Below are 14,915 nucleotides of genomic sequence, written 5' to 3'. Positions count from 1 at the left end.
TAAACTAACCAAATGCTCTGATATCAAACTGTCACATCCCAAATTTTGACAAAATCAGAAAAACAATATTTGTTACCAACTCTTTGATTTTCGAGGTTTGATGCACTCTCAACTTCTAAAAACCCATTATCCGTTTCATTATTGAAATAATGAAATAGATAATGGGTTTTTAGAAGTTGAGAGTGCATCACACCTCAAAAATCAAAAAGTTGGTAACAAATATTATTTTTCCGATTTTGTCAAAATTCAGGGTGTGACATCTCAACTAAACCATTGATAACTCCCTGAATGTCAGTTTTATTGTAAGTATGTCAACTAGATGACCGAAGGGAGTCGCTAGAATTGCATCTCTAACATGGTCAAGTGCAATCGACTTTTTTAATATCATCCCACCACGTCTTAAGCGCACGTGGAGTGCACCGAACCCGATACATAACACATCTATGATGTACGTAAAATGAAACTAACATTAAAAAAAAATATACGTATTTAACTACTACTACTGCTAATATATGAAATTAAAATGCATGTTATTCAAGAACAACTCTTGAGACATGCTTATCATGAAACCTCCTAGACATCGATCTGAGATGGCTGAAATCCATAGCCTCAGCAGAAAATTCAAAATCGACTTGTTGATACTGAAGCAGCAATGGATCGTCCGGCTCAGCTCCCTGATTTCCAGCTCCATACGTGCTTGGTTCATCATCTAGATCACCCATGGGATTGCTCCAAACCAGAGCACTATTACCACTATTTTGATCTTCCTCACCGTCACCACTCCATCTTGTTTGGTTATTATAGACGTATTCGTCGTCGGAATCCATTTTTTTGTTAGAACTAGAGAAACTATGTTGAAAACAAATGTGTGAAATGACAAAAGTCTGACTGTCGCACGCGACATTACCAATGACGCGCATGGTAGGGTCTACACACATTTGCGGTCGATATTTGCGACCACTTAGAGTTGGTCAAAATTTGCATCTAGTTCCTCCAAATTTCGTCTTCAAATTTGAAGAAAATACTACCACCACCTAGAGATGCTCTAAGTAGTATTTTAATATAGATACTCATTTTGAACCACACATCACATACTAAACAAAGAGTTTTTTTTTTCATGATTTTTTTTTAACTGCCAAATTTTTTGACCGGATTATTCTTGAATCCGAACTTTACCCGTTTAGAACTTTTTAATCCCAAATTATTCCCGAATCCAAATAATAGCCTAATAATTCATTTTTAAAGATACTTCAAAAAATCGTGTTTAATATACGAATTAAACGCGAACTTACTAACAAGGATCCAACACATGCCTTACTAAAGGCCATATTTCATGTCCACCTTGATGCACCATAGCACCCCCTTATATTTTCTCCCATTTCTCTTTTATTTCCTCACGAATACAACCCAACCACCTGTGTTTTTCTGGTGACTAAATCGATCACCCGAACCAACCGAGCCACACAATCTAGAGAACTGCTACACGGACGTACTTTTTAGACCTACTATTTGGATAACGTTGGTTTGCATTGCAATACACACGGACATGTATTTCTATGTAAATCAATGATTATGACTTTTGACACATCAGTAGGTCCAAATAGTAGGTCAAATAAGTGGGTCGGTCTAGCGTTACTGCACAATCTACCATCCATCCTATGCAACTAAGACCACATGATCAATCCTTGTATTCCCTTGTTTCTCACTAATAGAATCCATCTTTGGTCTTTGCTATCTAAATCGATATCCAATAGTCGCGAATTTTTTAGACCGAATCAAACACGACACCGATCTCCAACTTTCCCATTCCAATCAAACGCTACTATTGGATGCCCAAAAAAAATCCATATATAAACATTGAGAGACTGAAAGTCAGGAGATATCTTTGGAGGTTGAAATTTTGGGGCAGCGAAAATTGGAGCCAAGAGCCGAAGGATTGGAGCGAACTCAATCGTACTTTGCACAGCGACTATGAGTTTTTCTTTTCTATACTTTGGTTCTGATTTCATGATTATGTATAACTAAATTCCAAGCTAAAGCTTAGATGAAACCCTAGGATGTTTAATTGATTTATTGTTCTCTGGAATTAGGTTTTTACAGTGATAATAATTGGTTGATTTTCGAATTTCTATAGAAATACTAGCATTGATTATATCTTTTGTGTTCTATTCATGTTTAGACTAGTCAATTGTTGGATTAAGTTTCTGTTGAAATCAAAGCATCGTACTACCGTTTAAATTAATTAAAATTGTGAGGCCGGAGTTGTGCTTTAAATATACAACTTTTGCTAGGGATTTATATTTATGTACGACATGCTGAAAATTTAATCAAACTAATAGATAGATTTATATAAGAAATTCACAATCACATCCTCAAACAAACAAGGGTTACTCTTCCCTCATGCTACTCGTAATAAGAAAAAAAAACTTTTAAATTGAATACACTTTATAGGAAAAATGTACAACGTACTATACATGTTTTTGCAATTTAGATAATTTACTTTTTTTTTTGCACTGCAGTACTCTGTACAATTAGTTTTTTTGTATTTTTAGACTATGACTCAATTCTAGTTGGTCAATGCTGATGTGACCACCGGAATACACAATGTGTCCGTTCATTTCATTAGGTGGCATTAATAAAGCATGTGAGAAACACGTTTTTTTTTTATCTTAAAAATTGAAAAAAGAAATTAAATACCAAATTCACAACTTCTTCTTCTCTACAAAACCAGTTCACATAAACTCTATTGCATAAATGAAACAAACATGACACACAAAACTAAACATGACACTTGCACAAACGAAAACAAACATAATAAGTCTTGACTGTTAAATTAAAACATGACACACTTGACTGTGAAATTAAAACTTAACACACAAAAACTAAACCTAGAACATGACACACAAATCCAAGCCTAACTTCAAACACCATAACAATACTTCAATCAATTCCTCTTATTCTTCTTTGTCATGCATACACCAGCAGCACTTAGAGCCAACACAACCTCTTTAACTTGCTGTCTAGATGGCCCTGTTGCTGTTGGTATTGGTGTTGTTGATTGTGTTGTTGGTGATATTGTTACTGCTTCTGCTAGCCTAGGTGATCTTCTAAGGCGTCTCTCAAATCCTGATGGAACTTCTCGACTTGGTTCTCATTCTCATCGAGCTTCACTTCCCTCTCCATTCTCCTCCATCATTTCAATACAACAAATTCTACCATATTCAGTACAAACTCTCAAACATATCTCATCATCTTCCATCGCAATCTCCATAAATATCCTCATACCATTCTTTGTTTGCATCATTTTTCAAACTGCTTCAACTGATTTCTCAAATTGTTTACTACCTCCCTGAATTTCAAATACCTTTCCCTTCGCCATTATTTGTTTTCACTAAATAAATCTAATTATAGTCTGTTTGAGTTCTTACCCAGGAAAAAAAAATGTTTGAATTTTTATAGCAATTTAAGCTAATAAATACATCCAACTGATTAATCCGTTTATCAATCCTCACACATATATTCAAATTTCAAATAATTTCAATTTACAAGACAACATTTATGCATGGTTTATTAGGTTTTGACACTTGTTAGTTGATACCTTTTCAGCCATACACATTTTTCATTTTCAAATAAAGTTAAATGGGAGCGGAAAAAGTGGGGAAGGAGAGTAAAATGGGTCATGTGCCTTTCAACTGTTGTAGCATACCAAACAGTGATATGATGTCATAGTAGCAAAAAAAAATGACATGTCAGCATTTTTTTATCGGAATTTGGCCCATGGTCGTTACTTGAAAGAAAACCCATTGTACAAAGTACTGCAGTGCAAAAAAAAGTAAAATATCTAAATTGCAAAAAGATGTAAAGTACGTCGTACATTATACCTGTAAAGTGAATTGAATAAATAAACTAAAATAATCTATAACGGTTTAGGGTAGATTAGAAAGCCTTAGGGGCTATTTGTTTTTTTGGGTTAAGTTATAAGAGGGTCTTATAAGACCATGTGTTATAAGAGGGTCTTATAAGATGGTCTTATAAAGTGGTTTGTTTTTCATTTTAAGTTCCTCTTATAAGCACTTGTAAAAATAGAAAAAACAAATACATAACATCTTATAGATGGTTATTTGACAAATATAACCCTACTTTACATCACATTTAACATGAATAGATTAATTTGAAACAAAGATATAGTTTGATTTCCGATTTCAAATCAATTTTGAAAATTAGAATATCAATTTTAGGAAACTACTTTAATTGTCAGTGGTGGTAGTGGTCTTAATAGCACGGTGGTGGTGGTAGCGGAAGTGATGATATTGGTCTTAGTAACACGGTGGTGGTAGTGGTAGTGGTAGTAGTAGTAGTAGAAGTGGTGGATATCTTAATAGCACGGTGGTGGTGGTAGTGATAGTCTTAATAGTACGGTGGTAGTGGTGGTGATGGTAGTGGTAGTGGAGATAATGATATTGGTCTTAATAGCACGGTGGTAGTGGTGGTGGTGGTGGTGGTTTTAATAACACGGTGGTGGTAGTGGTGATAGTCTTAATAGTACGGTGATAATGATGGTGGAGGTGATGGTGGTGGTGGTAGTGGTGGTGGTGATGATGGTGGTGGTGGTTTTAATAGTTTGGTGGTGGTAGTGGTGGTGGTGGTGATGATGGTGGTGGTTTTAATAGTTTGGTGGTGGTAGTGGTGGTGGTAGTGGCGGCAGTGGTGGTCGTGGTTTTAATAGTTTGGTGGTGGTGGTGGTGGTAGCCGGTGGTGGCTAGGGCAATGAAGTTATTTGGAGAAAAAGATAATGAAAAGGAAAGAAGAGATAAATGAGGTTAGGGGTATATGGACGGGGGTGTTTGAGTCATTTTTCAAGTTATAAGACTTATAGAATTGAAGTAGATCCAATTTTGGTACTTATAGAATTGGAGCCTCTTATAAAAAATTTCTAGTAGAATGCCTCTTATAAGAGGCAGAAAACAAACCAAAAAAATGTCAAAAATCACTGGGCCACATCTTATAAGAGGCAAAAACAAATGGCCCCTTAGTGTTTTCTCCATTGATAGTTTTAATCTAAATTTTATTAATTTCATAGAATAGTTAAATTAAATTGCCTTAGTAATAGTAGTTCAAAAATTCCATAAAAAAATTATTATATTACTCGAATTAGGTAAAATAATATTTTAGTACTCAATTGTCCCCAACGTGCATTCTCTGTGGGATCGATCTCGTATTTGCATATTTACTATAATAGAACTTGTGCGATTGCGATTATTACAATAGGGTTAAATAAACATATTTATTTTGGTCAGTTTAATTTCCTATCAACGTGGCCCGATGAGGGGTATGATAGAAAGACGCCTAGCCCGGTTTAGGTGACGGTTGTGCTATAGTGTAATCCCACTTCCCTTAAGCGGTTGTCCAAGAGCTTGACTATGAGTAATTGATCCTCCAAATCTTAATGTCGAGGTTTTTTTTAATCGTTTGGTTACGAATTCTATGGGAACTTCGCAGTTAAGCGTGTTCGGGCAGGAGTAGTCCAAGGATGGGTGACCTCCTGGGAAGTTGTTGTTCGGAGTCTGAAAATCCCACACTGTTGGAGGTCCGTAGTGACTAAGTGGGGACAGTATTGACGTATTAGGATAGGGTGGGTCGTTACAAAATAGTATCAGAGCCGAGAACAACTCGTTTTTAAGGTGGTGAGATTATGATACCCTTGGGTATGGTCCGAGAAGGGGTACCTAGCCTGGCTTGGGTGACGGTTGTGTCATGGTGTGATCTCATTTCACTTAAGCAGTTATCCACCTGACTATGAGTAATTGATCTTCCAAATTCTAATGTCGAGATTTTGTCAGAATTGTTTGGCTATGGATTCCGTGCGAACTTAGCAGTTAAGCATACTGAGTAGTCCAATGATGGGTGACCTCTTGGAAACTGCTGTCGAGAGTCCGAAAACTCCACACTGTCGGAGGTCCACAGTGGCTAACTATGGACAATATCGACGTAGTAGGATGGAGCGGGACGTTATATAAATAGTTTGCGTAAATTGGGTAAGAGTTTAAGATTTTCCTCTCATTTAAGAATATTACATAAATTGGAATTCACTAACTCAAACTAAAAAAAAAAATTGTTAAGATTCATACTGACGTACACTTCAAAAGTTCAAATTGTAGTTGTATTACAAAACTTTTGATAATTTAAGTGTGTCCGACCGCGTGGCAGATCACTTTTTCAAGAATGTGCCACCTATAAAAGAGACCATCCACGTAAGGTCTCTGGTTTAGTATAGAGAGGGGAAGATAATAGCTAGACGTGCACTTTTTCTTCCTTTTGTAGTAAGTATAAAGGCTATGAATATTCACAAAACCCTTAAATAGGTGAGAGCATCTGCTACTCAATGTCCAATCTCAATTAACTAGATTCAAATTCTTTAAAAAGCTGAAGACAAGATTCCAAATGTAACACATACGATAGTTTAATTCCTACTTAATTGATATTAATGAAGTATTCTTGGTGTACCTATAAAGTAGGTTTCCCAATAGTGTTTTATTGGCTTCTTTTAAGGTTTAAAAGTGAAAACTAGATGCAAAGCTTCAAAGTGTAAGTCCGTAGTGTGCAAGCGGGGTTTGACCCCAAGACCTCCTAACCAAAGGTTTTACCAACTGACTAGCTGTAACTTACAAATTATCTCTTTTAAGAAAATCCAGTCATTATCGCTCTTCTCCTGATTCTATCAATTTCAGACTTGTAAACTCTTAATAGATCCTCTAAATATATATACAATCTTACTGTATAGAAAAATACGGGTACGAAGAATGTGTTTTCAGGTACGTCACAGGGGCAGTTTGGTGATTTCACATTCTTTTTTATTTTTTACTTTTTTTTTGTCATTTTGTAGGGGCAAAATTGTAGTTTTATAGTTTTTTAAATTAATTTCTAATTATAATGGGCCTTAGGACATCTTCAATGGGGATGTAAAATTATACCTCCATATAGGCGCCACCTAGGTGCCATTAGGATTTTACAATTCCAATTGTAAATTATTGTAGAGTCCATAAATATCCACTCTCTATTGTTTCCAATAGAAAAATATAAAAAAGTTCAATTTTAAATTCGGATAACACTTCAAATGACGTCCCTCTTTAAATTAAAGTGGGACGTCACTTTAAGTGTGAGTTTAAAATTTTCAAATTGTGACTTTAGAAATAGATAGGGACGACATTTCAAGTGACGTCTGAATTTTTTTTTACTCAGACGTCTGTTCGAGTGTCGCCCGGTCTTTTTATTAACTGATAACGAGAGAGGAAATTTCTCACCCTCTTTATCAACTAATACTCTATTACCTACGGTATAACACTCCCATCGGAAAGAGTTTTTTGACATTTGGATTGTAAAATTTCCACTCTATACGGGTTTACACCCCATTGAAAATACTTTTATATTTAGAGAGTCAAACAAATAGAGGTAAAATAGTCTTTTTCACATATGTCATAAGGGTATAATTGTAACTTTCCTTTCTTTTTGAATATCAAAACTTTGCCATTTGTCTTCATTGGTAGGTCTCCTTATCACGTGATAAAATTAAACAAGGGCTGCCCACAGTTGAATACGTGCGCAGCACATGTTTTTTGCTAGTTAAAACTAAACCGTGTTGGGCCCTTGGCACAAATTTGCTAAGGCCATGTACAATGTCTGGGCTTAGAGAGTTGCGAAGTAATTCAGATCCATAAGGCCATGCACAGTGTCTGTCCCTTAGCTACACACAACACGCCTACTCATGAATTCAGATCCACAAGGCCCACACCGATGCAAGAGGTGAATGAAGTTGTAGAATTCAGATCCACAATTTTTCAAGAGGCTAGATGTGTAGCTAAATGAAGTTGAAGGATTACTGAGCAATTGTATCTAACAAGATTCAATACATATGCCTGCTATGGTCTTTGAATTTCCTTCAAAAACAACATTCATCTAGCTCTATCAAATATGCAAGTGGAGGGATGGAACTAGGATTCAATGTATGGGGGTGCAAGAATACATGCAGCTCAGTCAGTAGACTAGGGGTGTGGTAATAGGACTTTCGTTAAAAACCTTAGGGGTGTGAATCCTTATAGTCTGGCAATTTTTCTGGCAAATTACAATTACAATATGCAGGTTTTTCAAATCCTTATGGGTGCCGCCGCACCATGTATGCAACTCTAATACATTATGGAAACCGCCCTCCCAAAAGATTAGGAAATTTGTGAAAATTCCAAACCTTATTGATGGAGGGTTCCATTTAAGATGTTCTCTTAAAATGTTATGTTCTATTTCAAGACGTGGTCCAATGAAGAAAGTGCCGCGAGTCTGGAAGTACCAGAGTACTCACCACGGAACCAGGATTCAATGTCTGCAAGAGTATATGCAACCCAATAATTAAACTAGGGAGTGTGGTAGGTGGAGCTTCTATAAAAAAATTTGGGGGTGTGAATCTTTATAATCTAGCCATTTTTCTAACAAATTACTAACACATTATGCGTGTGAAATGGTTTTTGCAAGCGTAGTTAGAACATAGAAAATAATTTTCATGTGGCAGTACACTTCGGATATGAAATGATATCAAGACCTTTTATAGGGTTTTCCTATTATTTGACTCCCAGTTCACAAGCAACCGATGCATCGAAAAAAAAAGTTCACAAGCAACCGACCAGGAAGAGTTCAAGAGATTACTTCGAGCGTTTTCTACGACAAATTGCATGAACATATTGCTTGTAAAGGTGGTTCATGTCTCATAAAGAAAGGAGCCATCATAAGGAGTTTCAGGCTAGAATCATATCTTTGGATCAGGCCACAATCATATAATCTGTAGAACTCAATGACTGCGACTACTCTTTTCTATTTTAAACTTGAAACTCAAGCATGCCAACATCCACCGTACCTGAGCCTACATTTCAAACTTCGAAGGCGTGGCTGCTGTATCTTAAGTCAAAAGTTTCTTAGACATGATTATTTTCGCCTGGTCATATCAGTACTGACGATCATATCAGTATGAACGATAATTGGATAAATATACATTGTTAGTTAGCTCCAGATCGGTACTACGTGATAAGTTTTTTGTTTTAATTTCTTATTCAGTTTATTTTTTTTGGCAAGCTTATATCAGCAACGGATGCTGGCCGGATTCGAACCCTAGACCTGTGGTATAATCACCCAAAAGGTTTCCTTCAGTTGACTTAGTTGATTAACTCAGTAAGTGTTTTTTTTAATTTATGGGCTTGGAAGTAGAGAATATTGTCTGGAGTGTGGACTTACTCTTCGAGTTAAACTTTCATAAACACTAATTTCTATGGTCCAAACTACAAGGTCTGAGACTCTGAGTACAACTAATTTATTTTTGGAAAACATATTCTTAATGCTAACCATATGAAGTAAATTATCCTGGAAGTGACTCTTTTTTGTTAGGAGCACAGGAACATAATAACAACATAAAGTAAATTAATCAAACTTGGTGGCTATGGTTTGACCCTTGCCTATGTTGAAACTCAAGAATCACAAACCATCCAGCATTTGTTATATGTGTTAAAAATTCTCAACCATTAGAACATACTCATTAGGGTACTGTTTGATATGGCCCATGCCAACCCTAATCATGTTTTGAAACAGCCTCAACAATACCTTTAAAGTAGGGGCTATTCCAAGTTTGCAACCTATGAATTAACTCGCATGTTTTTCTGCTGCTTTCTTCTTTCGACCAGTGCACTTCTATGTCGCAATATTTGTTCAATTCAATTGGTGTATAGCTTTTCATCATTTTATTCCTTATCAAATTTTGACTTGTTTAAAAGTCGAGAAGAAAGGCCGATAAAATGAAGATGCGGACAATATTATTAATCCATAAGCACTAAACTCGAAGTGGGAAATGAAGTACAAAGCTCAAACTAGCAAATATATAACCAATATAGCCTATCTTATTTTTTAGCAGAGGAACTGAGTTCTGAAATCGTAGGAAACAGAAACAATCAAATGTGAGTACCGTGTCACACAATGTAGCCTTAAGACTATGCAAATTAAGCAGTTCCCTTGAGCTTCTTTGTGATGCCAGCTATGTACTTTCCCTGGTGGAAAGCTTGTGCCAATTCCAGCTCAGATGGCTCTCTTGATCCATCCCCAGCAAAGGTACCTGCACCATATGGACTACCTCCTTTCACCTTCTCCATCTCAAACATGCCAGCACCAAATGTGTACCCAATAGGCACAAAGATCATTCCATGGTGAACTAATTGAGTAATTGCTGTCAAACTGGAAAAAAAACATATGTATGGAACATATTAAGTTTAATTTCTTTAGTTAGATAAAGTTAGAAGATAACCACTCAGATATATATTAGTGGTAGATAAACTCACGGAGTTGTCTCTTGGCCGCCACCTTGAGAACCGGTGCTATAGAAGATCCCTGCAGGCTTTCCTGCTAAAGCTTGTGTTCTCCATAGACCCCCAGTGGCATCTATAAATGCTTTGAACTGAGCTGCCATCATACCAAATCTAGTTGGGAAGCCAAAGATGAACCCATCAGCTTCCACAAGTTCATTGGGTGTAATGACAGGCACGTCACTCTTTGGAGGTGCACTCATCTTTCCAAGTACTTCCTCAGAAAGTGTCTCAGGGACCTGTTTAATGTTAAATTTCATCAGGTTTAAGATGTCTAAAGTTTCGCAAGGTAGAGATTGACACAACAACAAAACAATACAAATGCCAACATAGGTTTATCCAAGACGAAGAGAGATAGTGACTGCAAAACTCGGATATGAGGAGAGGCACAAATAAGCAACGAATACAGGGCTAGGAGATATAAAGCTACCAACACCAGAATAAATCTCTTTAGTAGTACTGCGATGAATGCTTATTCCTACAAAATCTCTTACAGATGAACTTAATATTACACTTTTGCAGGGTGGAAAGTGATTGGCTCCACAAACTTTGTTAATAAAGTTCTTGTTTCAACTATTGTAGCTAGTCACAAATAAAAGAGCTGTCCTCAGATTTTTAGCACTAGAATAGCAAAAATAGATGGGATATATTGAGGGAGAACCAGCCATCAAGGATTATTACTTCTAGATGAAAGTGCTTTGTCCTATCAGTGAGATGATAGTGTTAACCAACACTCAGAAAATGTGCTAGCAAATACCAAAGCCAAAAAGGTTGAGTTCGGGTACTGAAAAAGACAATGTTGATTGAGACTAGCACTGACCTGCCATAGTTTGGCTTCAACTCCTTCAACAGATGCAGCACCTTTCTTGATCTCCTCGGCTAGTTTCTCAACATGTCCATACGTAGAATAGTACCTGCACACACATGAGACCAATCGATCACCATCCCTTACGTGAAATTGGTTCTTACAACAAAGTCTTGAGGTATAAACAATGGATAGTGGACCCTGTTCTATGTATTTGTTAACACGTTACAAATCACCAATAAATTTGAGATCATCATACCTATTCTCTTTTTTACAGGGAGAGAGTTTGTAACAATAGACGTACACTTAACTTTAACCACAACAAATAAGGAAGAACACTTTTCATAACAGGATAATTCAATTGGACAAGGAAATTGCAAAAAGCAAAAGGAACATAAGCTGGCATATCTGTGACCATACTACAATCTTAGCCAAAAGTCAATAATCTAGATGGAAAAAAGCACAACTGAAAGATAAATGGACTACTCACCAGCTAATAGTGGATCCAATATAAGTCAAGGTGGTGGTTGCATGATTAAACTTGGAGGTAATTTAGATACTTCTACAACAACAACAACAAAAACTTATGGACACTAATTAAAAAACAACATGTGATAGATGTTGTCTTCCACTTTCTAGTCTTTTCCAGATAAGATTAACAACTAAAAGTGAAAAAGATGCAAATGAAAATTCTCCCAAGTAAGCTAACAACAATTCAAATTTCAATAAAAACCATAAAACTATTATTACATCTAGAGTGACAGTAATCACACATTTTAACATTCTAATTATTATTTTTGTTTTCTTAAAACTCATTAGTATAACCAACTAAAAGACAATATACATCAAAATGTAATAATAAATAATGCCCATTTCTAAACAAACTCTCTATATATTTAAATACTGAATACAAATTCTAATGAACAATAAATAAAGTAAGGAATTTAAATAAACTAAACAAGTATTGAAATATAAACAATGAGAAAGAAAGAGAGAAAGAGAGAGAGAGAAGCTTACACGATGTAAACTTTGGTTGCCATTAGTGAAATGAAGATTAATCTCTCTTCTGTTTTCTTTCTTTGTGTTTTGAGCGAAAGTTTGTTTTGAAGAAAAATTTAAGAGAGTTGAAGGAGTATTTATAGTTCCCTCTTGTATTAGATAGTGACGATGATTAAGTTAGTTGGAGTTGATTATTTTAGAGTTTTTTTTTAAAAAAAAATTATGTAACGAATATGTTGATGTCACGCTCACGGGACACGCCAATCATCATTTCCCCGTTGAAAGTTTTTATTTTTACTATTTTTTGTTTGTTTGTTTGTATTTTTTTTTTTAAATATTGGAGTGCTTATATAGAAAGGAAACATCATTATTTAGCTGTAAGGATATAATTAGAAAGGATTCTTCTGTGTTTCTTTTTTCTTGGTCAATAAAATGGTATTATGATTTGAGGTGTCAACAATTTTGGTTTTTGTTGATTCAATCAATTAGTCAAAATGGGAAAAATTGAAGTTGGAATAACAGAGATTGACTCTCAAGGACAAAACGGTCAAAAAAGTAACTCTCAACACCACATTTGTTTTTTAATCATTCACTAGGATCGGATAGATGAAAATTCGAGTATACTTTTAATGCAAAATAAAAAACGGCTCGGATAGATGAAAGATCAAGTATACTCCTGATGCAAAATAATAAACAGTCCCGCCCAACCGAAACGACTTGGTGTATATGATTATGCATACCTTAACATGAGCTATGATCAGTAAGAACACCTATTTGGGATATAAACAACCACTGTTCATACATCAACACTGTTCATACTTCAACATGAGCTATGAAGAATCATTGTGGGGTATTGTTCATACCTATTCATACAATCATTGTTCATCACTGTTCATACCTCAACATGAAATATGAATAATAATTGTTTATATATATTTGAGGTATGAACAATAACTGTTCATACTTTAACATGAAATATGAATAATCATTGTTCATATATATTTGGAGTATGAATAATCACTGTTCATACCTCAACATAATGTATGAATAATTATTATTTATACATATTATTCATACATTAATATGAATAATCATATAATATGAATAATCATTGTTCATACATTAATATAGTATATGAGGTATATTCACCTATTTAGGTATATGAACAATCACCAAAATTATCTAGTTTATAAATATAACACAGAAGGGTGAAACTGATATTTTTTAAAAAAAAAGTAAATTTTTTTATGCTTTATACTTATAATAATAACATAGAGGGGTAAAACATGTATTTAAAAAAAAACGTAAAAAGACCGGGCCAACTTATTTTGTCCTTGAAGGCCACTAAAATTGAAATAGTGAGTTCGTGGGTTACTTATTGCTAAATTTTGTGGTTGCCAGTTACTAAAAAAAACAATGTCCTTTAGAGTTGTTTTGGCCTGAAATTGGTCCTCCAGAGTCCAGACTATTTTCTTCTCGAAATAATGTATTTTCAAACTTATTTGTTTGATCGTGGAACATTATTTACTTGGTGAATTTAACTTACTAAATATGCATATATAATAGCTTATTTGTTCGCGTCTTCGTGTCACTGTGGACAACATTCTTCAATTTCTTGACCCTAATTTCTTTTAAAGAAAATTAGTTTAAGGGAGTCTGTTAAGAATTTTTTGTATATTCTACATTCTTCTATGAAGCAATACAGTACCTTTTGCTGTTATAAATGGCCTAGATTCTGCGTACACTAGCTTTACTCCTTATAAATCTAAATTCTATTCAAATCCAAAATTCACTCTTCTTGGGTAGTTATCTTATTTACGGGTAGTTATCTTATTCAATCTTATTATAGTAGTTATCTTATTTACAAGTAGTTATCTTATTCAATCTTATTATAGTAGTTATCTTATTTACAGATAGTTTATTTTGGAATGATGAAAAAGAGAATAAATTATATTAAAAAAAGTTTATATTCTAAAGATTTTCTATAAAAAAACACTTACACCTCATAAAAACAATGCGAGGTATTGAAACCCAAAAAAATTATTGGTCAGACTTCTGAATTTTGAATTGTAATTTTTAAAAAATGAGACTCTCTAGCCCATTGGACCGCCAAAAACTATTCCGTATATTTGCGTGCTGTGATTTGTGAAGGATTAAAACAAAAGAAAATCAACTCTATGACCAACAAAAGGCGCAACAATTGGACTGCAGAACTTACTACTGCATCAAGCTTATTGGTCACCAATGCACTGCTGTGACTGGAGGATGACGACGTGGGATTGGGTGAAGTCAATGGTAGCTCTGATTAGTGTGATTTGGTGCAGTAGCTTGACTTGGGAAATGCGGGCCGTACAATAGAACATGTGACGATAATGTAAAATAACATGATTCGACCCTGGACCAAAATATCGCCAATATATCCGATATATCGCCGATATATATTGGTATTTTGGTACACCGATATCGATATTTCCGATATATACGGTTTCGAATTGGTAGAGAGCAAACTAAATTATCAAAACCCAAACCATTTTTATCGGTTTGGTTCGGATCGGTTATCGGGTTATCAAAACCCATTGACAGCCCTAGATATATATACTAGTAATGTCACTGCATAATGACGGATATGTGGATACATTTGTTAACACATACCACTGTTTATGGGGCACTACTAATGGGTGTGTATAAAACCAGTTGAACTGACAAAACCAATCGAACTGAAC

The 14,915-nt window shown here is 35.1% G+C and overlaps 1 protein-coding gene across 1 annotated transcript; it reads right to left on the bottom strand.

Annotated features, from left to right (window-relative positions):
• Nucleotides 1–9,823: 9,823 nt before the first annotated feature.
• Nucleotides 9,824–12,497, bottom strand: LOC147477320 (NAD(P)H dehydrogenase (quinone) FQR1). The gene is made up of 4 exons (XM_086583783.1): nt 12,211–12,497; nt 11,209–11,302; nt 10,365–10,627; nt 9,824–10,260 (listed from the first exon to the last, which is right to left on the bottom strand). Exons 1-4 carry the CDS (start codon nt 12,231–12,233, stop codon nt 10,029–10,031), a joined length of 612 nt encoding a protein of 203 aa, XP_086439909.1. The 5' UTR covers nt 12,234–12,497; the 3' UTR covers nt 9,824–10,028.
• Nucleotides 12,498–14,915: the final 2,418 nt, after the last annotated feature.

This window comes from Coptis chinensis, chromosome 9 (assembly GCF_015680905.1).
Source record: "Coptis chinensis isolate HL-2020 chromosome 9, ASM1568090v1, whole genome shotgun sequence".
NCBI classification, from domain to species: Eukaryota; Viridiplantae; Streptophyta; class Magnoliopsida; order Ranunculales; family Ranunculaceae; genus Coptis; species Coptis chinensis.
Note: the sequence above shows the minus strand (reverse complement) of the source record. Positions and strands in the feature narration are given on the sequence as shown.